General features: G+C 47.1%; 1 protein-coding gene across 1 annotated transcript in view; it reads right to left on the bottom strand.

Annotated features, from left to right (window-relative positions):
* Positions 1-11580: 11580 nt before the first annotated feature.
* Positions 11581-26013, bottom strand: part of COL6A1 (collagen type VI alpha 1 chain) — a 66786-nt gene continuing 52353 nt past the window's right edge. The window contains exons 27-35 of the mRNA XM_050916604.1: positions 23956-23991; positions 23444-23480; positions 21287-21295; positions 20228-20361; positions 17868-17977; positions 16730-16916; positions 16113-16287; positions 14447-14476; positions 11581-13500 (exon numbers count right to left, since the gene is read on the bottom strand). Coding sequence (XP_050772561.1) covers positions 12887-13500; positions 14447-14476; positions 16113-16287; positions 16730-16916; positions 17868-17977; positions 20228-20361; positions 21287-21295; positions 23444-23480; positions 23956-23991 — 1332 coding nt within the window. The 3' untranslated portion in view covers positions 11581-12886. The remainder of the gene's footprint in view (positions 13501-14446; positions 14477-16112; positions 16288-16729; positions 16917-17867; positions 17978-20227; positions 20362-21286; positions 21296-23443; positions 23481-23955; positions 23992-26013) is intronic.

Here is a 26013-nt window from a genome sequence, read left to right as displayed (position 1 = left end):
CAAATGGCCCAAGGATGAACAAAAGGCACAAAATATGCATTACACTGAGAGACTGGGAATGAACATTACAGCTAGGCAATATCTCTGGATCAAATATTTTTTGTCAGAAAATGTGGCTTTTGTGACATTTTTCATGGGGAAAATTTCTATTTTTCAACCAACTCTAATAAAAATGAGATACTCTTGAACTTCAGTGATGTTCCAGGTTAATGTGTCCTGGGGCATGGACTCCTCCTTACCTCAGCAGAGGTCTTGATGCTAGAAGTGAAAATTGTGGGGCCTTCGTTTTTTAACTCAAGACTAGATGTCTTCCTAAAAAAAAGTGCTTTAGCTCAAACAGACATCGTGGCCTTGATGCAGGAATTCAGTGGTGCCATTTCCTGGCCTGCGCTCAGACTAAATGGTCCATTCTGGTCTCAGAACCTACGGGTATGTCAGCATTGCCGGTGGGAAGGAGCCTCACAGCTAGACACCCACTAGCTCTGCCTGAGCTAGCACACTACCAATAGCCATGTGGATGTGACTCCTAATCTCCTGTTAATCGGATTGAGTCTGAGCCTGGGGTCACTTAGAAGGCTCAGTGGGACAGGCGCTAAGTGTAGCACTTTGATTCTTTGCCTGGGGCCTGGTCTGCCTCCCAGCACGTCTGCCCAGCCCCAGCTCCACCATGACTAGGGAGGCCAGTCTGGACGCAAATTCAGGATACCTACTTCTACATAGAATCAGAGACCTGGAAGGGACCTCAAGAGGTCATCTAGTCCAGTCCCCTGCACTCAAGGCAGGGCTAAGTATTATCTAGACCAGGGGTAGGCAACCTATGGCACGCATGTCGAAGGTGGCACTCGAGCTGATTTTCAGTGGCACTCACACTGCCCAGGTCCTGGCCACCCTTCCGGGGGCTCGCATTTTAATTTAATTTTAAATGAAGCTTTTTAAACCTTTTAAAAACCTTATTTACTTTACATACAATAATAGTTTAGTTATATATTATACACTTATAGAAAGAGACCTTCTAAAAATGTTAAAATGTATTACTGGCACGTGAAACCTTAAATTAGAGTGAATAAATGAAGACTCGGCACATCACTTCTGAAAAGTTGCCGGCCCCTGATCTAGACCATCCTTGACAGATGTTTGTCCAACCTGCTCTTAAAAATCTCCAATGATGGAGATGCCACATCCTCCCTAGGCAATTTATTCCAGTGCTTAACCACCCTGACAGTTAGGAAGTTTTTCCTAATGTCCAACCTAAACCTCCCTTGCTGCAATGTAAGCCCATTCCTTCTTGTCCTATCCTCAGAGGTTAAGATGAACAATTCTTCTCCCTTTTATGTACTTTAAAACTGTGATCATGTCCGCTCTCAGTCTTCTCTTCTTCAGACTAAACAAACCCAGTTTTTTCAATCTTCCCTCATAGGTCATGTTTTCTAGACTTTTAATCATTTTTGTTGCCCTTCTCTGGACTTTCTCCAATTTGTCCACTTCTTTCCTGAAATGTGGCTCCTAGAATTGGACACAATACTAGAGTTGAGACCTACTCAGGGTCGAGTAGAGCAGAAGAATTATTTCTCATGTCTTGCTTACAATACTCCTGCTAATACATCCCAGAATGTTTGCTTTTTTTGCAACAGAGTTACACTGTTGACTCATATTTAGCTTGTGGTCCACTATGACCCCCAGATCCCTTTCCACAGTACTCCTTCCTAGTCAGTCATTTCCCATTCTGTATGGGTGCAAGTGATTGTTCCTTCCTAAGTGGAGTACTTTGCATTTGTCCTTATTGAATTTCATCCTATTTACTTCAGGCCATTTCTCCAGTTTGTCAAGATCATTTTGAATTTTAATCCTACCCTCCAAAGCATTTGCAACCCCTCCCAGCTTGGTATTGTCCACAATCTTTATGTGTGTGCTTTCTATGCCATTATCTAAATCATTGATGAAGATATTTAACAGAAGTGGACCCAGAACTGATTCCTGCAGGACCCCACTTGTTATGCCCTTCCAGCATGACTGTGAACCATTGATAACTACTCTCTAGGACTGATTTTCCAACCAGTTTTGCATCCACCTTATAGTAGCTCCATCTAGGTTGTATTTCCTTAGTTGGTTTATAAGAAAGTCATACCAGACAGTATCAAAAGCCTCACTAAAGTCAAGATATACCACATCTACCGCTCCCACCCTATCCACAAGGCTTGTTACTGTATCAAAGAAAGCTATCAGGTTGGTTTGACATGATTTGTTCTTGACAAATCCATGCTGTCTGTAACTTATCACATTATCACAGAATCATAGAATATCATGGTTGGAAGGGACCTCAGGAGCTCATCTAGTCCAACCCCATGCTCAAAGCAGGACCAATTCCCAACTAAATCATTCCAGCCAGGGTTTTATCAATCCTTAAAAACCTCTAAGTAAGGAGATTCCACCACCTCCTGAGGTAACCCATTCCAGTGCTTCACCACCCTCCTAGTGAAAAAGTTTTTCCTAATATCCAACCTAAACCCCACCCCCCACTGCAACTTGAGACCATTACTCCTTGTTCTTTCATCAGGTACCACTGAGAACAGTCTAGCTCCATCCTCTTTGGAACCCCCTTTCAGATAGTTGAAAGCAGCTATCAAATCCCCCCTCATTCTTCTCTTCTGCAGACTAAACAAACCCAGTTCCCTCAGCCTCTCCTCATAGGTCATGTGCTCCAGCCCCCTAATCATTTTTGTTGCCCTCTGCTGGGCTCTTTCCAATTTTTCTACATCCTTCTTGTAGTGTGGGGCCCAAAACTGGACACAGTACTCCAGATGAGGCCTCACCAATGCCGAATAGAGGGGAATGATCACGTCCCTCAATCTGCTGGCAATATCCCTACTTATACAGCCCCAAATGCCATTAGCCTTCTTGGCAACAAGGGCACGCTGTTGACTCATATCCAGCTTCTCATCCACTGTAACCCCTAGGTCCTTTTCTGCAGAACTGCTTCCTGGCCACTCGGTCCCTAGTCTGTAACAGTGAATGGGATTCTTCCTTCCTAAGTGCAGGACTCTGCACTTGTCCTTGCTGAACCTCATCAGGTTTCTTTTGGCTCAAACCTCTAATTTGTCTAGGTCCCTCTGTATCCTATCCCTACCCTCCAGTGTAACTATCACTCCTCTCAGTTTAGAGTTATCTGCACACTTGCTGAGAGTGCAGTCCACACCATCCTCCAGATCACTAAAGAAGACATTGAACAAAACTGGCCCCAAGATCGACCCTTGGGGCATTCCACTTGAAACCGGCTGCCAACTAGACATGGAGCCATTGATCACTACCCATTGAGCCTGATGGTCTAGCCAGCTTTCTAACCACTTTATAGTCCATTTATCCAGCCCATACTTCTTTAACTTGCCAGCAAGAATACTGTGGGAGACTGTATCAAAAGCTTTGCTAAAGTCAAGTAATAACATCCACTGCTTTCCCCTCATTCACAGAGCCAATTATCTCATCATAGAATGCAGTTAGGTTAGTCAGGCATGACTTGCCCTTGGTGAATCCATGCTGACTGTTCCTGATCATTTTCCTCTCCTCTAAGTGCATCAGAATTGATTCCTTGAGGCCCTTCTCCATGATTTTTCCAGGGATTGAGGTGGGGTTGACTGGCCTGTAGTTCCCTGGATCCTCCTCCTTCCCTTTGGGCACTACATTAGCCTTTTTCCAGTCATCCAGGACCTCCTCTGATTGCCATGAGGTTTCAAAGATAATGGCCAATGGGTCTGCAATCACATCCACCAACTCCTTTAGCACCCTCGGGTGCAGCGCATCCGGCCCCATGGATTTGTGCTCATCTAGCTTTTCTAAATAGTCCCGAACCACTTCTTTCTCCGCAGAGGGCTGGTCACCTCCTCCCCATGCTGTGCTGCCCAATGCAGCAGTCTGGGAGCTGACCTTGTTTGTGAAGACAGAGGCAAAAAAAGCATTGAGTACATTAGCTTTTTCCACATCCTCTGTCACCAGGTTGCCTCCCCCATTCAGTATGGGGCCTAAGCTTTCCTTGACCACCTTCTTGTTGGTAACATACCTGTAGAAACCCTTCTTGTTACTCTTAACATCTTTTGCTAGTTGCAACTCCAAGTGTGATTTGGTCTTCCTGATTTCACTTCTGCATGCCTGAGCAATATTTTTATCCTCCTCCCTGGTCATTTGTCCAATCTTCCACTTCTTGTAAGCTTATTATCTTTTAGGTGTTTGCAAACTGATTGCTTAATTGTTTGTTCTGTTATCTTTCTGGGTACAGAAGTCAAGCTGACTGGTCTGTAATTCCATGGGTTGTCCTTATTTCTCTTTTTATAGATGGGCACTAGATTTGCCCTTTTCCAGTCTTCTGGAATGTGTCTCTTCTTCCATGACTTTTCAAAATAATTGCTAATGGCTCAGATATCTCCTCAGTCAGCTCCTTGAGTATTCTAGGATGCATTTAATCAGGCCCTGGCAATTTGAAGACATCTAACTTGTAATTAATTTTGTAAGTAATTTTTGTCTTGTTCTTTCCCTAGTTTAGACACTGATTCTACCTCATATTCACTATGTTAGACGTCCAGTCGCCACCAACCTTCTTGGTGAAAGCCGAAACGAAGAAGTCATTAACCACCTCTGCCATTTAGGGTGATCAGACAGCAAATGTGAAAAATCGGGACAGGGTTCGGGGGTAATAGGAGCCTATATAAGAAAAAGACCCCAAAATTGGGACTGTCCCAATAAAATCAGGACATCTGGTCACCCTACTGCCATTTCCATGTTTTCTGTTATTGTTTTTCCCTCCTCATTGAGTAATGGGCCTACCTTGTCCTTGGTCTTCCTCTTGCTTCTAATGTATTTGTAGAATGTTTTCTTGTTTCCTTTTATGTCCTTAGGTAGTTTGATCTTGGTTTGTGCTTTGGATTTTAATTTTGTCCCTACATACTTGTGTTATTTGTTTATATTCATCCTTTGTAATTTGACCTAGTTTCTACTTTTTGTAGGACTCTTTTTTGAGTTTTAGATCATTGAAGATCTCCTGGTTAAGCCAGGGTGGTCTCTTGCCATACTTTCTATCTTTCCTACGCAGTGGGATAATTTGCTCACGCCCTTAATAATGTCTCTTTGAAAAACTGCCAACTGTCTTCAATTGTTTTCCCCCTTAGACTTGCTTCCCATGGGATTTTACTTATTAACTCTCTGAGGCCACGTCCAGACTAGGGTATTAAAATCGATTTTAGATACGCAACTTCAGCTACGTGAATAACGTAGCTGAAGTCGAATTTCTAAAATCGAGGTACTTACCCGTCTGAACGGCGCGGCATCGATGTCCGCGGCTCTCCGTGTCGATTCCGGAACTCCGTTCGGGTTGATGGAGTTCCGGAATCGATGTAAGCGCGCTCGGGGATCGATACATCGCGTCCAGACTAGACGCGATATATCGATCCCCGAGCAATCGATTTTAACCCACCGATGCCACGGGTTAGTCTGGATGTGGGCTGAGTTTGCTAAAGTCGCCTTCTTGAAATCCACTGTCTTTATTGTGCTATTCTCCCTCCTACCGTTCCTTATGATCACTTTCACCCAAGCTGCCTTCCACTTTCAAATTCTCAACCAGTTCCTCAACATTTAGGCATCTAAATAGCAGTGATCTGATTTTCAGAGGAACTGGGTGGTCCCAGCGCAGTCAGATCCACTACCAGACATCTTAAATGGAAAAGGGTGAGGGTGAAACTTGGGAACTGGAATTGCTCATTTGATAATTGCATAAATTCGATCTAGTTGGTGTTAGTGAATGGTTCCTCTTGGGTAAGGAATGGTGTCCCTAGACTCTGTTTGTCAGAGGGTGGAGATGGATGGCAGGAGAGAGGTCACTTGATCATTACCTGTTAGGTTCACTCCCTCTGGGGCACCTGGAATTGACCACTGTCAGAAGACAGAATACTGGGCTAGATGGACCTTTGGTCTGACCCAGTCTGGCTGTTCTTATGTTCTTATGTTGTGGGACAACTCCCATGATTGTAATGTTGTTATCAATGGTATGACCTATTTAGGAAGGATCGAGAGGGCAAAAGAGGAGGGGGAATGACATTGTCAGAAATGGCTTCACCTGCTTCCAAGTCACCGATAACTCAGAAGAAAATGAGCAATATCCTAACTGATAAAACACAGGATGGGGTGCTAGCTGGTGTCTCTTACAGACTCTAAATCACATTAGGGACTAGGAAAACGATCTACAACATGTAGGAAAAAAGCTGAGTGATCATGAGGTATTTCTATTTGATTGTCATACGCTGGAGGTGTCATGCTGCCCATTCTAAAACAGCCTTGGAAATATAACAAATGGAAGAAAATGGAAGATGATAGTCACGAATATAAATCAGAAATGAGGAATTATAGAAAATTGATAAGGGAAGCCCAGGGACACAAAGAGAAATCTATAGCCAGAGAATTAAGGACAATAAGGCGTTTTAAAAAAAATATTTTAAAAATCTAACAATGGTATTGATCCATTACTGGATGGAAACGGTAGAATTATCAATAATAATGCAGAAAAGGCAGAAGTATTCAATAAATATTTCTGTTTTGTATTTGGTGAAAAAACAGAAGCTATAGTTTAAAAAGTATGGATTGGATGAATGGAATATAAGGTGGATAGAAAGCTGCCTAGACTGTCGGACTCAACGGGGTAGTGATCAATGGCTCGATGTCTAGTTGGCAGCCAGTATCAAGCGGAGTGACCCAGGGGTTGGTCCTGGGGCTGGTTTTGCTCAATATCTTTATTATCTGGATGATGGGATGGATTGCACCCTCAGCAAGTTTGCAGATGACACTAAACTGGGGGGAGAGGTAGATACACTGGAGGGTAGGGATAGGGTTCAGAGTACCCTAGACAAATTGGAGGATTGGACCAAAAGAAATCTGAAGAGGTTCAGGAAGGGCAAGTGCAGAGTTTTGAACTTAGGAAGGAAGATCCCACACACCACTACAGGCTGGGGAATCATAGAATATCAGGGTTGGAAGGGACCTCAGGAGGTCATCTAGTCCAACCCCCTGCTCAAAGAAGGACCAATCCCCCACTAAATCATCCCAGCCAGGGCTTTGTCAAGCTGGGCCTTAAAAACCTCTAAGGAAGGAGAGTCCAGCGGAGGGCAACGAAAATGATCACGGGGCTGGGGCACATGACTTACGAGGAGAGGCTGAGGGAACCGGGCTTATTTAGTCTGCAGAAGAGAAGAGTGAGGGGGAATTTGATAGCAGCCTTCAATTACCTGAAAGGGCGTTCCAAAGAGGATGGAGCTCGGCTGTTCTCAGTGGCAGCAGATGACACAACAAGGAGCAATGGTCTCAAGTTGCAGTGGGGGAGGTCTAGGTTGGATATTAGGAAACACTATTTCACTAGGAGGATGGTGAAGCAATTGAATGGGTTACGTAGGGAGGTGGTGGAATCTCCATCCTTAGAGGTTTTCAGGGCCTGGCTTGACAAAGCCCTGGCTGGGATGATTTAGTTGGGGTTGGTCCTACTGTGAGCAGGGGATTGGACTAGATGACTCCTGAGGTCTCTTCCAACCCTGATATTCTATGATTCTATGATAGTCTCATTATATGGTGATACTAGTCCTTCAATTCCACTAGCATCTCTGGAGAATGCTAAAGAGAAGCTACTAAAGTCAGACATTTTCAAATCAGCAGATCCAGATAACTTCCTCCAAGAGTTTTAAAAAAGCCGGCTGTGGAGGTCACTGGACCATTAGCGCTGATTTTCGGTAAGTCTTGCAGCATTGGGAAAGTTCCTGAAGAATGGAGGAAAACGAATGTGCCAATTTTTAACAAGGGTAACTGGAATGACATGAATAATTATAGGCTGTCAGTCTGACACCAATCACAGGCAAGACAATGGAATGATTGACATGGGACTCGATTCAACATATGTTTATGGAAAATAGATAATAAAACTAGAATGATGTAAAATTAACATGGCACACAGAAAATGAATTAAAAATGGGCTGCCGGATAGCTCTCAACATGTAACTGTACATGGGGAATAGTCATCAAGCAGGTCTGTTTCCAGTGGGACCCCGCAGGGATCGGTTCTTACCCTCCACTATTTAACACCTTTATCAGTGATCTGAAAGAAACATAAAATCATCACTGACAAAGTTTTCAGATGACACAAGAATTGGGGGAGTGGTAAATAATGGAGATTTGCTGATTCCAATCACTCTGAATTGCTTGAAAAACTGGACGTAAGCAAACAATATGTGCTTTAATATGGCAAAATGTAAATGTATACTTCTAGGACCAAAGAAAGTCAGCCATACTTACAGGATGAGGGACAGTATCCTGGGAAGTAGTGTCTGAAAAAGATTTGGGGTGAGGCGTGTTGTCGTGGAGAATCAGCTGAAAGTGAATATATATGTGCGCTCTTCAATCTAGTAGAGAAAAGTATAAAATGATCCCATGGCTGGAAGCTGAAACTAGACAAATTCAGTCTGGAAATAAGGTGTACATTTTTGACAGGGCGAATAATTAGCCATTGGAACAATTTACCAAGGGTTGTGGTGGATTTTCCATCACTAACAATTTTAAAATCAAGGCTGGATTTTTTTTTCTAAGAGCTCTGCTCTAGCAATGATTGTGGGGCAGATCTCTGGCCTGTGCTGTACAGGAGGTCAGACTAGAAGGTCACAATGGTCCCTTCTCGCCTTAGAGTCTATGCATCTATGGAAGAGCAGCTCTAGCAGTGGTAGGGGAAGCATCCCATGCATCAAGATATCACTGTATTGCTCTGGGACATTGCTTGGAATTTGCTTTGAAATACTATGCTGTGGTGTAGGTTGAAGGGGGAGGGCTAACCAGGGAAAGCAGATAACTGTTTACAGCTGTCTGATTGATGACGTGGGCATGGGAGGAAGTGGGTCATATTATATTTGTTTCTGCAGGGGTGGGAGAATTGGTGGCTTTTAAAACAGGAAAAAAGTCTGGTTCCAGATCTTCAGGCCTCTTTGGAAGCTTTTGTGTTGTAGCCTCTTCTCTCAAATCTTTCCCATTGTTTCCACAAGACCCAGGTCACCTCAAATTGGGCACTGCAAATTAGTGCACACTTATGACCTTAATCTCTCTTCTGCTTCAGTTCACTATCCATAAAATGGGGCTAATAACCACTCACTTCACAGGTGAGCTAAACTCCTTACTGTTTGTGAAGCACTCAGACTCATAGACTCTTGGACTGGAAGGGACCTCGAGAGGTCATCAAGTCCAGTCCCCTGCCCTCATGGCAGGACCAAATACTGTCTAGACCATCCCTGATAGACATTTATCTAACCTACTCTTAAATATCTCCAGAGATGGAGATTCCACAACTTCCCTAGGCAATCTATTCCAGTGTTTAACTACCCTGACAGTTAGGAACTTTTTCCTAATGTCCAACCTAAATCTCCCTTGCTGCAGTTTAAGCCCATTGCTTCTTGTTCTATCATTGGACGCTAAGGTGAACAAGTTTTCTCCCTCCTCCTGATGACACCCTTTTAGATACCTGAAAACTGCTATCATGTCCCCTCTCAGTCTTCTCTTTTCCAAACTAAACAAAGCCAATTCCTTCAGCCTTCCTTCATAGGTCATGTTCTCAAGACCTTTAATCATTCTCGTTGCTCTTCTCTGGACCCTCTCCAGTTTCTCCACATCTTTCTTGAAATGCGGTGCCCAGAACTGCACACAATACTCCAGTTGAGGCCTAACCAGCGCAGAGTAAAGCGGAAGAATGACTTCTCGTGTCTTGTTTACAACACACCTGTTAATGCATCTCAGAATCACATTTGCTTTTTTTGCAACAGTATCACACTGTTGACTCATATTAAGCTTGTGGTCCACTATGACCCCTAGATCTCTTTCTGCCATACTCCTTCTTAGAAAGTCTCTTCCCATTCTGTATGTGTGAAACTGATTGTTCCTTCCTAAGTGGAGCACTTTGCATTTATCTTTATTGAACTTCATCCTGTTTACCTCAGACCATTTCTCCAATTTGTCCAGATCGTTTTGAATTTTGACTCTGTCCTCCAAAGCAGTTGCAATCCCTCCCAGTTTGGTATCATCCGCAAACTTAATAAGCGTACTTTCTATGCCAACATCTAAATCGTTGATGAAGATATTGAACAGAGCCGGTCCCAAAACAGACCCCTGCGGAACCCCACTTGTTATACCTTTCCAGCAGGATTGGGAGCCATTAATAACTACTCTCTGAGTACGGTTATCCAGCCAGTTATGCACCCACCTTATAGTAGCCCCATCTAAATTGTACTTTCCTAGTTTATCTATAAGAATATCATGTGAGACCATATCAAATGCCTTACTAAAGTCTAGGTATATCACATCCACCGCTTCTCCCTTATCCACAAGGCTCGTTATCCTATCAAAGAATGCTATCAGATTAGTTTGACACGATTTGTTCTTTACAAATCCATGCTGGCTATTCCCTATTGCCTTACCACCTTCCAAGTGTTTGCAGATGATTTCTTTAATTATCTGCTCCATTATCTTCCCTGGCACAGAAGTTAAACTAACTGGTCTGTAGTTTCCTGGGTTGTTTTTATTTCCCTTTTTATAGATGGGCACTATATTTGCCCCTTTCCAGTCTTCTGGAATCTCCCCCGTCTCCCATGATTTCCCAAAGATAATAGCTAGAGGCTCAGATACCTCTTCTATTAACTCCTTGAGTATTCTAGGATGCATTTCATCAGGCCCTGTTGACTTGCAGGCATCTAACTTTTCGAAGTGATTTTTTACTTGCTCTTATTTTATTTTATCTTCTAAACCTACTCTCTTCCCGTAAGCATTCACTATATTAGACATTCCTTCAGACTTCTCAGTGAAGACCGAAACAAAGAAGTCATTAAGCATCTCTGCCATTTCCAAGTCTCCCGTTACTGTTTCCCCCTCCTCACTGAGCAGTGCAGCAAAGAGTAAAGCTCAGTAAGTAATTATTAATTCTGTCTCTGGAGCAGGGTTTGAATAAGGAACAGTCAATAAGATCTGGGGGCACCCACTGAACAGTGAGAAAACAAAATATTGAACAGCTGCTCACACAATGAACACTGTCCCTCCTGTGCCCTGAATGACGCAGGGAGCCTGTGAAAAAATAGTGTGTGACTGGAAGCAAATGCATACACAAGCATTTGTGTCAGAATGGATACACAAAAGGGGGCTGAATTTAAGTTGCATGGATAGACCTTAATTCTGGCATTTCCTCAGTGCTTCACTTTGCAACCTTAATGTTCTTTCAGCATAATATTTGTGTGTGCAAGAAATACATCGACCAATAGATCCCTGGGACATGGAACTGGGCACATTTCTGAAATCAGGAAATCCAAAAGACCATTTTTGTGAGCTATAAACACTGGTTCCCTTCCCTTGTATTCATATGCAGAGTTCCCACGCAGCTCTGTAGAGACTCACAGAGCACCACAGGCTCTTGTGTGATGTACTGAGAGTTAGCCACACTTTCTATGTAGTGGCTCCTTCCACAAATGATGAAATCATCAAGCTAAGTCCATCTCCCTGGGTTACATTTACACACAGACAGACTGCCAACAGGACTGTGGAAAACCATTTATTTGGACAAATTCTTGACGTGGAGACATTTCAGTAAAACAGGCATAAAGTAAAACTAACTGGTAAAATGGATCTTGGTTACAGAGTAAAATAGACTGCAACATTGACGTCATCAACGGCATTTCTTTCTGAAGCACATGATTTCATAGCAAGAGCACCACTGGGAACACTGAATGAAACTCCTCCAAGCCAATCCACATCTTTAGTGTGATCTTGGCAATTACCGTGTAAACATATAGAGCAGACATCACCCAGGAAGGGGTAGCACCTTTGTTTGTTACCATATCTTACAGGGCCTGATCCCAAACCCACTGAAGCTAATGGGAATCTTTCCATTGACATCACTGGATTCTGCATCAGTGTATACTACAATGTGCCTTGACAGATTTTCTAAAGGATACTTTGGAACGTAACAGATCATAAGTTCGCTGGTGGGATTTACAGCTTTGTTACATGGGAATGACATTAGCTAGCCCAGGAGCACTGTTACCTAGTTCTTCCACCGTTTCCCCCTCTGGCTATTCTCCAACTCTTTCTAAGTCAGTAGGTCCAATGTGATTGGATGTATGCCCCATCGAATCCCATTAATATGGATGGGAGTGCATGGGGGCCAGCCAGTGCTGAGCTGTGCTCCATCACCTCCACTCCTGCCCTGGGAGATATGGATGCACCTAACAAGTATAACCCCGTGGCACTGAGAGTTGTTTGCACTTTGGACCCATCTCCGACACCGAGATGCTGAGGATGGTTTTAAAGCCCATTCGTCCCCACTGGAGCAGGAGATGTAAAACAAACCTGCCAGCCATGACCATGATCCTACCTTTCTACTGGCCAGAGAGATGTTGACACTGTAAAGTTTAACCTTAAACACGGCATTGGTGAGGCCCCTGAAGAACGGGGCAAGCAAAGAGCTTTAATTTCAATAAAGAAAACCAAAAATCGATATGAAAAGTGTGTGCTCAATCTTGTAAAACTGGGCAAGTTCTTAGTGGTCTTCGTCTCATCAGTCTAATTCGCCCCAGGGATCTGTGTGGGTTCTGAAGGCTAGTAGCTAGGCTGCCTCTGTGCTTGTCTGCTGAGGGGACTCAGAGTGTGGGGAAGGCAACTCAGACCCAAGGTGATGAAAAGGGAGCTCCAAGCAGGGGAAAGGGATTGTGCACAGACAGACTCTGACACTATGGCTTTATATATAAACACAAGTTCATCAAGAATATTGCTAACTTCTTCATTTTTAAGAGACGCAAAGCATACACCGCCTGTCCTCTGGGCTGGGGGAGGTCCTCCCTGCCGCTCAATTCTCAGCAGCGATCCTCCTGGAGACTTTTTGGTAGAAGACGCCTTGCAGCAGGGAGTTGTAGTCAGGCATTCGGAAGAGATGGTTCTCCTCATAGGCCACTTTGTGCTCTGTGGTCTTCCCAGTAACAAGGGCCTGGAGGTTGGACTCGTGGGGTTGGCTGCCTACCGCCAACACGTATATCGTAATGCCCGCCTGTTGAGCCTCCTGCACTGCCCTCTCTATGTCATTTCTCGTGATCCCTTGAGAGTTGCCATCTGAGAAGATCAGTACTCTTTTGTTGGCGTTGGCCCGGGAGGACTGTCGGTACAGGTTGGTGACGTACCGGAGGGCGGCATTGACATCAGTGGCATCATTAATGAACTCCATGTCATCAATCACTTTGGCGATCACTGTGTAGTTCTGCAAAAACTGTGCCTCTAGTCTCTGTTGGTTCCTGCCGCTGTATTGGACAACGGAGACACGCACAGAGTCCTCTGAAGGCATGTTCGCTGTCAGGAACCGCTCCGCCTGCCGCTTCACAAACTTCTTGGTGAGCTCAAAGTTCCGGCTCCCAACACTGGTGGAGCTGTCCACCAAGAGAGTGATGTCAGTTGGCTTTGTGAAGGTGACTGCATAGAGAAAGGTTCTTTGTTATTTACATGGCTTATCCTCCCTAATTGTTCCCCTTCCTCATCAGAGTCCAGTGGACTCATAGGTTGTCTCTGGCTTTCTGTAACTGAAGACTCAATGGATTTTGAGTCTTTGCCTCATTGCTCTTCAATCTATGCTTCCCAGTTTCATCTCACACTTTATCTTGCTCTTTTCTATCAGCTTCTCTCGGGTGGATTCTCAGGACTGTATGTTGCTTGAAAAACCTGTAGTCCCTTTTCATTCAAACACACTAGGCTGTTTTCCTTGCCCTCCTGCTTCTATGTTTGTCTAGGAGTGTGAATGCCTCCTGAGGCTTTGATCTAGCAGCCTCCATGCTGAGTCCAAGGATTTTTTTACTTACCTTTAGCTTTAGGGTGTTCTGGATTAAACTCCACAATAAAAAAAATCCTCTTTTCTAAAGTTTACTGTCATTGTGCTAATTTCTGTACCTTTCCTTCCCCAAGAATTCCAAACTTAATTCCACCTTGGTCATTATTATTCCGTGGTTCACCTATGCCTGCTTTGTGAAGCAACTTCCAGGTGTCACTTAGGACTAAACCAAGAATGGCTCCTCCAATCAGAGCTCTAGCTGCTCTGAAGGCCCCTACTCAGTCTTCTCTAGCCCTTACTCCACTGTGTCATTTGTCCAGCGTATCTGTGGATAGTGGAAGTCCTCCATTAGTAGTGTTGACTTAGCTGCCTCTTCCTCACCACTGTGTGCTCTCCACTCAGGCCAGCAGTACAGCCTGGCAAGCCTATATTCATTTTCTGGACTCAGAGACAGATCCTACCGTGTGGTCCTCTCCACTCAGAAGCTGCATCTCAAATTCTCTGGCATCTCCTCGGCACAGTGCTATGCCCCCACCTCTGCGCCCCCACCTGCCCTCCTTCCTGAGTTGCCTCTCATGAGTCAGAAATACTCACTTGCGCAGGTGTAGTCTGGACATTTCTTCTCTGCAAGAGAAACAAGCAAAATAAACCACCTTAAATCATTCCCCTCACTCAGGAAGAGTATTTCTTGTCTAGACACTAGGCTGATGGTGTCCTCATGGCACCACAGGATTAGAACATTCAATCTGTTCAGGGCACCATCCCTCAGAGCTCAACACAGTACTTAGCATTTATAGCCAGATTCGCAGCAGAGGGCTGGGGCTCCCAACACACAACGCCCATTGTCATAACACAGTGCTATTGCCAGATGCTACAGGATGGCTCTCCTTGATGGTAGTGGAATCGCCAGTTACCCCATGTTTGATTGCACGGTGCCATCCTGGATTTCACGGGCATGTAGGAAGCGACTCTCAGCACCACTGCTAGATGCTCCAGTTCTTCTGCTCCCTGTAAAATCTGGGAGGTCTGAGTGGTGGAGAGTGAACACCATAGCTGTGGTGCAGCCTGGTTGTCCCTGTGGCTAGGTTGCAGTGATCCATCCTCAGGGACAGGCTGGGTGCCCAGGAATGACTCAGGGAAGGGCCACACTGGGAGGTTCCAAGAGGAAGCAGAGTGTGTGTCTAGCTGTGTATGTACCAGGTGGCAGTGCCAATGAAACAACCCTACTGGAGCTTAGCATTAGGGAGTGGGCATTGCCAGAGCAGGTGGGGGAATGGTGGGCAGGGCCTCGTCTTGAGAAGGAAGCTCTCCACTAGACCTAGAAATGGGTCTCAGGAAGGGCTGGGGTGTCCCAAGGCTCAGCGTGGGTGTGCAGGGCAGCAGAGAGATTACAGGATCACCCCAGCCCCACAGCCACATTAGGGTACCTGGACTGCAGTCCTGATGTCTAGAATAAGCCAATACCACCCCACATCAACAAATGGGCATGGAAGGACCATAAGGCCCTGGCATTTCAACCGTGATTTCCAGGGGGACTCTATCACAGCCTCCAGTTTTGTGCCTGTGTTTTTAAACCTGCAATTAACTATGGGCACATTTGACAGTACTTGGGCAGGTAATTGCTGGATTTACTGGTGAAATCGCAGCGCTGTGATTTCTTATTTGTACTGTGGTAGCGCTTAGAGCCTTGACTAACTTGAGGCCCCCCTGTGCTAGATGCTGCATGAATGTATGAGACAGTCATCAGATGGCCCAAAGAGGCAGGTCCATAATTGGAAAGTGCTTCTGAATCTCAGGGTCTAACTGCAGTGCTCATCCTGCCAGCGCAGTGTATTGTAAGAGGGCCACTGTCTGCTAAAACCTCCCTTGGCTGGAGAGCGGCTGGCAATTTGGAAACATCCAAAGACTGTTGTTATTGATTTCCCAAAGTCCAAGACATTTCAGAATGGTAGAATCTCTCATTGATCAGCCTCCTAAATCACCTTCGTTCCCCTGACTTCAGAACACAGGCTGCTCCCTTTCGGAATAACAGTTCAGAACACTATCAGCTGGGACATGATCAAGGCCACCACCACCCCAAACAATCAGGCCCTGACCACCCCTCCCCTATTTGCCCCCCACCCGGCTCCCATTGTGTATTGCCCCCAGTGTCACTTCTGAATCTCCAGTAACACTACAGACGAGTAAGCAGCATGTGGGCACCATCCCACAGCAAGGCTCAGCTGGGTCACAGCAACGCCAACGGAGGATGGTCACCCACCTCGGCAGATATATGAGGTCACGTTCTGGAGGAACGTGTCATCTAGCAGCTCAGCATAGTTGTCCCGTTGAACAGACAGTCCCGGGCTGTAGGATGTGCCTTCACAAGCTATGACACCGAGCTGCTCCGAATTAGGGGATGCTCGGAAGATGTCACCTATTCCCAGGGAAACAACCTACAGGGCAAGCAGAGATTCGTTACTGGTGTTTAACGGGTTGGTTGTCACTCCGTCTCTCTGTATTGTGGTGGTGTCCAGGTGCCTTCAGTCAGGCTCCAGCTCCCACTGGGCCAGCTGTGGCATCAACTGTACAAACATGAAGAGGTTTCTAATGAAGATGCCCAGCAGACAGGCAGGGAAGAGGGGTGTGATCCCAACACACACATCACATACACACCAATAGATGTGATTAATAGATAAGTGCTCATCAGTTGCACTGACACTAACTCTCCCTGTCTTGGTGGTTCGAGCTAGCGTGCACTGGCACAAGGAGCACAGGCGTCAGCTGCACTGTGTCTGCCTAGACAGTCACGACTGCTCAGAGCAAGGCTGCCCTCTTCCTTTAGGGACCCTCCCTTCCCGGGAAGCGTCAGCTAGCCTCAGACCCAGGCTCGCCTACCTGGGTGTTGATTTCACAGAGCGAGGAGAGTGGAGTGAGATCCCGCAGTGTGTCAGACCGTCCATCTGTGATGACGATGGCCACCCTCTTGTCGGAGGCAAATCGCGCCAGCAGTCTCTCCTTGGTGAACTGAAGGGCCTCCCCCGTGTAGGTGCCACCTGCTATCCAGTTCAGATTCTTCACGGCCCTGCAAGCAAGTGGCAAAGGGAGGTCAGAGCTAACAGGCTCTGGTCCTAGACAATCCTCCCCCCAGGATTTCAGAAGTCAGATGAGTTCACAGCTGGGAATGAGCTGCTTTTGTGGCTAATGTGCTGGTATTACAGGACAAGCGGTGTCTGCTGGGCTGCTTCATATTTCATGGCTAAATCACCAGGGAAAGCAAAGACTTCTGCTCCCAGGTGGAAAGGACTGTTCTGCTGGTGAACAGAATCCCCCGCGAGATGCGGTGCACCTAGTCAGTCAACCTGGCAGATGCAATCCACTTGCACACACGAGGTACTTGCATCCCCTTGGAGGGGACCCACACTCTGTTCTCACCACTGCATGCATTTAGACACCCAGTCACTTCATCTGAGAGAGCACGTTGGGGGGTTGGCCTCCACTGGCACAACTCTTTGCAGCCACACCACTGAGAGGGCTTTATAGACCTATGTAGTCCGTCTATGCCAGCCAAGGGTATAATCGCTTGTAAAAGGTTTGTGATATGACGAAGAGCTGAGCACTTGTGGAGATGGACACCGCGCAGAGCTCAGACAGGCCGTCACTGCAGGATGGGATTGATTGGGTGTGTTGTCAGGCCGAGCTAAGGAGAAATACAGTCACTAGGGACAGTGCACAAGTGAAGGAAATAGAACGCCACCCACCTCTGACCATCACCCCCTCCCACTCATCTCAGCACATTGGGACAGGCCCTCCAAAGCCCCACTGCTGATTCTGGGTATGTCTACACAGTGGCTGGGAGGGCTGCAACACGCACACACAGTTAAGATGCAGTGAGTGTGTTACTGCTTATTACAGCAGCAGGACTCAGCGATGCAGGACCCAGGCAGTGCTACGTACAGGACAGTAACTGCTCGTGGCCCTGGCACTGGTCTCTGAGCGGCTGACTGAAGCCCAGCTCCCAGGCCTATAGACTTACTCCTTTAGGGCTCCGATGTTGTTAATGTTGGCATCGCCCATCGCCACCAGCTCCTGGGTGTTGTCATGGCTGTACTGTACGACACCCACTCGGGAATCCCCGGGTTCAAACTGTTGAGCAATGGAGAGACATGAATTGAAGTTGGGAACAAGGTAGGAATTTTCTGTCATATATCTATGAGTTATCTGCATGACTCTGTACCTATCACCTGGGCCCAGGGAAGCTCCTTGTCTGATCTTAACCTGGACAGTCCTCTTCTCGAGAGGTTTGTCCCCCATCTAGTACTGGGACAAAACAGGACATGGTTTTCCGGTATTGGACGGGGTCACCGCTTCATCCCCTCTGGCTCTTAAAAATCCCTCCCCCCACAGGGTGAGCGTACACACATTGACACACTGGTGGACAGGGGCAGGCCCACGCTGTTCCCTGAAGGCCCCGAATGTCCGGTTTTCCAGGAATGTGTGAGTGGCTCCCCTGCCTTGGCATCCACTGGGGGGAAAGAATTTGTGTTCTCCATAGCCTAGGGACTAGAACTGGCTGGCTGGAATCAGCACGTGTGACTGAACAACCCTACGGAGACAATGGGAACCCCAAGGCTGGACGATTAACTCCTCGCTGCAGACACAGCTGAACATGGGAACACAGCTCAGCTGAGTCCAGAGAACAAAGAGGTGTAGAGCTGAGCTCTCAGGGTACAGTACACAGCAAAGAAAAACCTGTGGCTGGCCTGTGCCAGCTGATTCGTGTCTGTGGGGCTTGGGCTGCGGGTTTCACTGCTGTGTAGACTTCGGGGATTGGGCTGGAGACCGAGCACTGGGACCTTCCCACCTTGCAGGGTCCTAGAGCCTGGGCTCCAGTCAAGCCCAGAAGTCTACCCAGCAGTGACACAGCCCTGCAGCCCGAGCCCCATAAGCCTGAGTCGGTTGGCAGAGGCCAGCTGCGGGTGTCCGAGAGACACCGGCCTCACCTGGAACTGACAGACAAAGAGACAGAAAGGAAACCAAGATGGTTCCTTCAGGGAGCGCTGGCATTAGCCAGTATGGACGCTGTCTAACCCTTGCTTCTCTCTGCTAAGCGAAGGATTCTGTAGCTGCCCATCAGATGTTGTCCTGGTTTTGAGAGAGCTGCCTGGTGTCACTGCAAATAGGCCCTGGGAGCCCTGCTCCCAAAGGAGGTGGGAAACAAGCCTCTGGCAGGACTCTGGCATGGCTGGACTCACTGCAGAGAGCCACGGAGAGTGACACCCAAAGGCTCAGTTTCAGATCTGTGGAGGTCAGGGCCTGCTCCATGGAACTCTGAGGGTCCTTAGGGCCTGGCACACTAAACAGGTCACTACCAAGGGACAGGTTACAGGCTGGGACATGGACCAGACTCTGTGGATCTGTGACAAACATCGTCAACCACATGTTAGCGAGAGGGTAATGCATCCCGGGGCCCACAGGCAGCTCAGAAAGACCCTATTTTGTGCCTGTGGTGCCTAGAGATGTTGTGGCTCTGGCCTGCTAAAAAAGCCCCTACACATCATCACTGACCCAAAATGAGTGGAGAGAGGGTCCCACTTCCAGGCCCATCCCCTGCTTCTGGGGAGGAGAGGGCTCGCCGTCACAAGTCCAGGCCTATACTCAGCAATGGCATCTCCTCTCCTCTCCTTCTCTGTTTTGTTCCAGCTGGACTCAGTGTACGAACAGGTGGAGGTGGCCGGGAAGGGCATTAAACTACCTTTGTGCTCCCCTTAATCTTAGCCTGGCCCCAGCATAACTTAGAGCAGCTTCGGACAGTGTTTTTGCATCCACTCGGCTGCCACACACTCCTAGAGGCCATGATAGTGGCTGAGAGTGGTCTGAGCACAGCAGCACTCTTCCCATGCTCCTCTCCCAGGCATTGCCCTGGCACTTACCGGGACATAAACAAGCAGGCTTAGGAGCTCAACGGCATGAACCCATGTTTGAACATCTTGGCCACAAGTGTATTAGCTAGGGAGCTTTGTAGACTCAAAGGGAGCTGGAATGGATTTGCCCATTCATCTAATCCAGTCACCCAGAAAGCTTTCCTCAGAACACGTCCCCTAAGAATTGGCTATTCTGAGGCAAAGAAGACAAGCCCATGGTAAAGGGTTCTGGTGACTGCAGGATTGGTATGTTGTATTAGGAGCTTCCGTTCCTCTGCTCAGCTGGGAAGGAGACCCCTGTAGTTACATGTTATTTACCAACTGAGCCTTATGGTGTCAGCATACAAGTGAGGAGTGTTTGCCTGCTGTGTGTGTTTGCACCGTGTGAGGTGGCTCAGTCCATCCATTCTGCGTGGGAGGGAGATTTGTACCTGCCGCTGCGCACACGGTACATGTCACCTTGAAAACTCACCTTCACATGCTCATCTTTGCTCAGCCTGTCAATGACTTTAATGATGAAATCCTTGGCGATCTGGAAGTTCTGCAGGCCAATACTCTCTGAGCTGTCCAACACGAAAAGCACATCGATGGGGCCGCATTTACACTCTGCAGCAAAGCACAGACCCAGAGGGATGTGTGTTAGACAGCCCGACTGCTTTGACACAGCATAGTGCAGCTTGCACGAGCCCGTGGAGTGACAGCTGGTGTCAGTCCATAGTGACGCCCTTGCTTTGCCAACAGAGAAGATGTAACCCAAAAGCAAGCAGAAAAATCACTACACGTAGGATTGGAGCTTTAGTTAGCTAGTTATTCCTTTTGATTTCCCCATGGCCTCTCCTGACCTTTAAATGTTCTACCCAACTTATTAAAACGTAGGCAACATTTCAAAGAGCCCAAACTGCACTGACCACATCCCTTACAATTCTCATTTCTTCCAGCTACTCAGCTCAGAAGAGACAGAGGTGTAGGTTGTGTGTCTGGTTCAGCTAGCTCTCCTCCAGGCTACAGATTGACTGGGTCATCTGGGTTTGATGGGGAAGCTCCACCACTGAAAAACAATTTTCCTCAGCTCTCCCCCCCACCCCTGGTGCCTTTGGGTTCCTAAACCACTCCATCAAGACATTGTAAAGAGAAGCAAAATGGCAACTCCCTCATCCCTGGGAGGGGAGAGATGCAAGCAGCAGATCTGGATTTACAACATGTGCAGAACTGCTGTCTCTTTCAGTACAGAAATGATGGGAAAGGTCTCCCAGAGCATTGCTGGCCATGGGTCATCTGGACAGTTATCATCTAGAGATACAACCAGATGCACTCTGGACTCCTTATTGCGAGTGCTGGAGGCCCTCAAGCTTTCCCTGCTACGATTCCTGCTTGGTTCTGAGGCTGTGTTCTTGGAGCTCTTTCAGCAGGACCAGATTGAATTGCTTGGCTAGTTATTGTGGCTTCGGGTACTGGAGCAGGAAGGAGGTGGGATGGAAACGAGCAAACGAACCAGGAAACATTCCCAAAGAGTTTGTAAAGTGACACTCACCGCAGCAAGCTGGAAGAAAGGGAGAGAGAGAGAATGGTAAAGCAGAGTGAACTGAATGTTCTTCCACACAGTAACTCAGGCAGCACAACTGCAAGAGCTGCCATGAAATATCACAGCATGAGTGATGTACACAAGGACCCACCAAAATTACAATGTCTCCATTCAAGGAGGCTTCCCTCACATCTGGTACATTTTAAAACATCTCCTAGGTTCAGAATGTGCACATTCAGCATCAGGTCTCAGCACCAGCTAGACAAGAGGGGTTTTAATGAAAAGATTGACGAGCCTTAGGGAATGTGTGTGGAGAATATATTACTACCAGATGATACCAAAACAGAATCTTTCAGGGAGTACCCAAACACACGTCTGCAATTCAGTGGACTGGCCAATCATTTTCTAAACAGAAGAGGAGGTTTTAGAATAGACTGTGTACAAGGAATCCTGCTTACCTGTGCTAAATATAGGCTGGGGAATGTTAGTTCAAATTTAAAAAACACCATGCAGTTGTCATGCACTGAAAACTTTTCCAAACACTGTAGATAGCTTCTCTTAGCACATTCTGCAGGTTTGGCTGCACTAGGGATCAGAAGGTTTGAAACAATTTCCCCGGCCAAGTTCCTTTCCTAGATACAGTGATTTATTACTTAAAAAACCATAAATAAAAGATAAACCCAGAAAGATTAAGTAATTGTCAGAGTGCAGAGTGCAAACTCAGCTCCCCAAATCCACCTCTACCCCGATATAATGCGACCCAATAACGTGGATTCGGCTATAACGCGGTAAAGCAGTGCTCCGGGGGGGCGGGGCAGCGCACTCCGGTGGATCAAAGCAAGTTCGATATAATGTGATTTCATCTATAACGTGGTAAGATTTTTTGTCTCCTGAGAACAGCATTATATCGCGGTAGAGGTGTACTGCAAATCCCCTGCTGGTCAGGTAACTGAGCATTGCATGCAGGGCAAACAGCCTCATACTCCCTGGTGGTCACAGTTAGAGACGTTAAATTCCATTTTTTAATGAAAAATATTAAGGGCTTGATTTTCAAAGTCAGATGCAAGACTGCATTCAAAAATACATGCACAGATGTGCACATAATTTGTATGTGCAGTTACTAGCAGCACGCACAAATTCAGTGTTTGCACGTGCAATTCAGGTAGTTGCTTGTGTCTCACTGGCCACCACCAACTACCTGATTTGCACATGCAGTTGCAAAAGTGGTAAATTACACATGCCTTTGCACACGAGGCATTAAAAATCAAGCCTTGACAGTCTGGGTGGCACAGGGCTTGCCTTACGGAAGGCCTGCATTTTCAGATGCTCACCCAGCTGCAGATAGTGTTAGACCCCCAGAGGACTGAGTTGTCAAACCCTTAGTCAGTTGGCATGTTGGATGGGCATAGTGCCTGCTTCCCCTCTCTGACCCTTCTGCAGTGACTAGTTCCATGGTTCATTGTGGGTGAAAAGTGGCAGAAGCTGGTATCACTGTGGGTGACTCCTTGACAAGGTAGCGATGCCTAGGTTTTCCACTCATGCCATTTCACTTGACCCTAATGAGTGGAGGAGGAGAGGCTGAAAGCAGGGCCCTCGAGCTCCAGTACTGTCAGAGGACTGGCTGGCACACTAGGATGGCTGACCTGCCATCCTGGAGTAGTTCTCTGTCTGCTTTGGGCATAGGAGTGGTTCCAAGCTGAACTGCATTGAGTAAATGGGCTTTAAGCTCTACTGTTGCAGCACACAGGCTATCAGAGTTTCTGCAGTCACTGCCCTTACTCAGGGAGGGCTTCTGAACTGCAGCCAGAGACAGACACACTGGCCCCATGCTCCCTTCAACCCCAGGGGAACAGAGCTGTGCTCTGCAGTGCACTGGGGTGGGCAGCATGGCCTCATGGTGCAGCACAGCCCCTCAGGAGTAGGGCATGTGCCATGCTTCCCTGGGCTTTGCTCAGGTTTTAACCTGTGAAAAAAATCTCAGGCAAGAATCTGTTTAAAAAGTTTCTCTTTTTCCACAGGGGTTTCCCTGCAGCAACACCAGCCATCTTGTGAGTTTGTCTGGCAGGTCACTACCCTGTAGCCAGTCCCAGATCAAGAGCTTGCAGGTGGCTAGCTGGCTTGGCAGGCTGCCTGCCTTCCCAGAGCAACCAGGAGGGGGATACTCACAGCACATTTTCATTATGATGTCTAAAATTTCACATTCCTGGAAAGAAAGGAAAAGAAATGCTGAAGGGCCTCATTAGTGTACTAAAAATTCATTAATCTCTGTGAAATCACAGTCAAAGGCTGCCAATTCTATTACTATGGGCATATTTCATGGAACCCATAGTGATACTAGGGGGTGAGGTATATGCTTGTTGTGTTCTCCTCCGTGAGAGGAAACCCAGGCCCTTACAGCTACGTGAACTGCTGGGTTCCAACAAAACAAAGAGAGCTTCCGACTGATAGAAAAGAGGGATTGGAATTACTGGAAGGGCCGGCAGGGAGGAAGACACAACTCGGTTTGGCCTCCTTCTGGCTACGCCCTGGAGTTTATACAGCCCTACTGGGGACTTGCCCTGCACATGCTGCTGTCTAAGAACCTTCTAAAGGAATATGGTTCCCCTCAAGCCATAGCACAGGGCAGCTGAAAGACAGAGGCAGGAAAGCAAGCAGTGCACACAATCGGTGTTACTCACATCTGGTCCTGGAGGCCCGGGGGGTCCGGGACGTCCCTGTCAAACAAAGCAGTGAAAAGACGGGTGAGAGAGGAGCCAGAGCTGTCTGCAGTTATCTCCAGACTATCTGCTGTTAAGCAACACAGAGCAGAGTCTGGAAAAGTAGCATCACTTCCAGGACTCAGCCGCTGGAGCTGAGCTTTGAGCAGGTCCATCTGCCTGTCTGAGCAGGCCCATGGAGCCAAGCCATAAGGTAAATCATCAGAAGCATTTTCCCAAATCACTCCAGCTGCGTAATGTGGCAGCTCCCAGCTTCCATGCACCAGCCTTATCCACGTTCGCCAGACGAGGCCAGAAACGCGCTGCTAAAAATAGTGGTGTTTCTGCAGAGGAGGGAATATCCCCTCCGTCTCTGTCAGAGCCGTGGCACCCTCTGTCTCCCCCTGACATCAGAGCCAGGGGACAGGTAGGGCTGGGCATGCTTCCGAGTCTGATGTTACCACTCTGCCAGTGGCCAGAGCCTGACCGCTGAGCAGTAGCAGCCTCTCCTGCTACCCTGGGACAGGTCACTGGCTAGCCTTCCCTGCCTAAGGGCTGGGCTCCTGTGAGAACACCAATGGGAATTACCTCTCCTGTTGTACAAACACAGTACAGAAAAGGCTGTGCAGATCAGCCCCATGCGGGGGTAAAGTGCTGACCTCCCCATGCCACCTCGCGGGACGCACTGCAAGAGCCTGGGCTCCACTCAGGACCTTGCAGCAAGAAGACATTCTGGGCATTTGTTATCTCACTATAAAAACCCACTTCTAGGCCCCATCACTGTTGGGGCTCCATGGGTGCCAGGGCACAAACACCAGCATTCAGCTTTGGGAGAGTTTTGCTCATTTTCCCTGGAGCGCAGGGCAGTGAGGAGTCGAGCCCTCAGCTCTCGTCACCCTCCCACAGGCTGTATTTATCAGCTGGGCTCAGATGCCCTAGTGAAGGCCTGGTCTGTATTATAGCATTGGCTAATTCAGGCAATGACCTATAGTCCATCTTCACTGGCCTCCATCTGAATTCTCCTCTTCAGCAGAGACTTTGCTTGCCCAGAGGAAAAGGAGACATTTATTTTACCCATCAGAGTCAGTGTGAGGTTGCCATAGGCACACGAGGAGTGGAAAACTGAACTGGATGTGTTTGGACATGTGAGGTATAACAGTGGACCAGCTGTGATCTGTCGGTGCAGCAACATGGCAGAATTCATGCACAACATACAGTTAATGCTGGGTGAGAATTTTCCACTGGGATGGTTTTTTCTGAGGGAAAATGTAGTTTCTACTTCACTGAAATGTTCTATGAGAAAATTTCAACTTTGCCAAAAAACACCGATTTTCTGTTGCAGGTAATGTAATAAACTATTATGTTTCTGATAAGTTGAACCCAAACTGAACATTTCATTTTGCTGACCTGACCCAAAGCATTTCATTCTGAGCCCGTTCAACATTAAACTACATTTCTTATTGGGGTGTATTGCCTCCTGGGAGTTGTATTTCGAGCCCCTATTCTTTCCAAAGGGTGGGGCTGGCAGGAGAACATCTCTTATGAGGCAATGCAGACTCTCCACTGACTAAACTGTGTGGTATCTCATTGGAGTTGCATGACTGTGGGTGCATCATGGGAGCTGTAGTACAACCAGGGGAATAGCCCATAGGGGATAATGGAGGCATCAGGCTCCCAAACCACAATTCCCATGAGGCAATGTGCAAAAATGGTGAAACTTGGTTTAAGGTTGAAGTGTTTCTAGTCAGTTTCCAAATTGAAACAAAATGTTTCTATTTTGGGAATGTCTCAATGGTTTGTTGTGAGCCACAATGCTAGAAAGTATCAGAGGGGTAGCCTGTTAGTCTGGATCTGTAAAAGCAGCAAAGAGTCCTGTGGCACCTTATAAACTAACAGACGTATTGGAGCATGAGTTTTCGTGGACACATCCAATGCAGTGGATATTCACCCACGAAAGCTCATGCTCCAATACGTTTGTTAGTCTATAAGGTGCCACAGGACTCTTTAATGCTGGAAAGAAATGTTTAGATAGTTCTGAAT

The sequence above is a fragment of the Gopherus flavomarginatus genome, chromosome 10 (assembly GCF_025201925.1).
Source record: "Gopherus flavomarginatus isolate rGopFla2 chromosome 10, rGopFla2.mat.asm, whole genome shotgun sequence".
Taxonomy (NCBI): domain Eukaryota; kingdom Metazoa; phylum Chordata; order Testudines; family Testudinidae; genus Gopherus; species Gopherus flavomarginatus.
The sequence above is the reverse complement of the archived record's forward strand: the minus strand, read 5'-3'. Positions and strand labels throughout refer to the sequence as shown.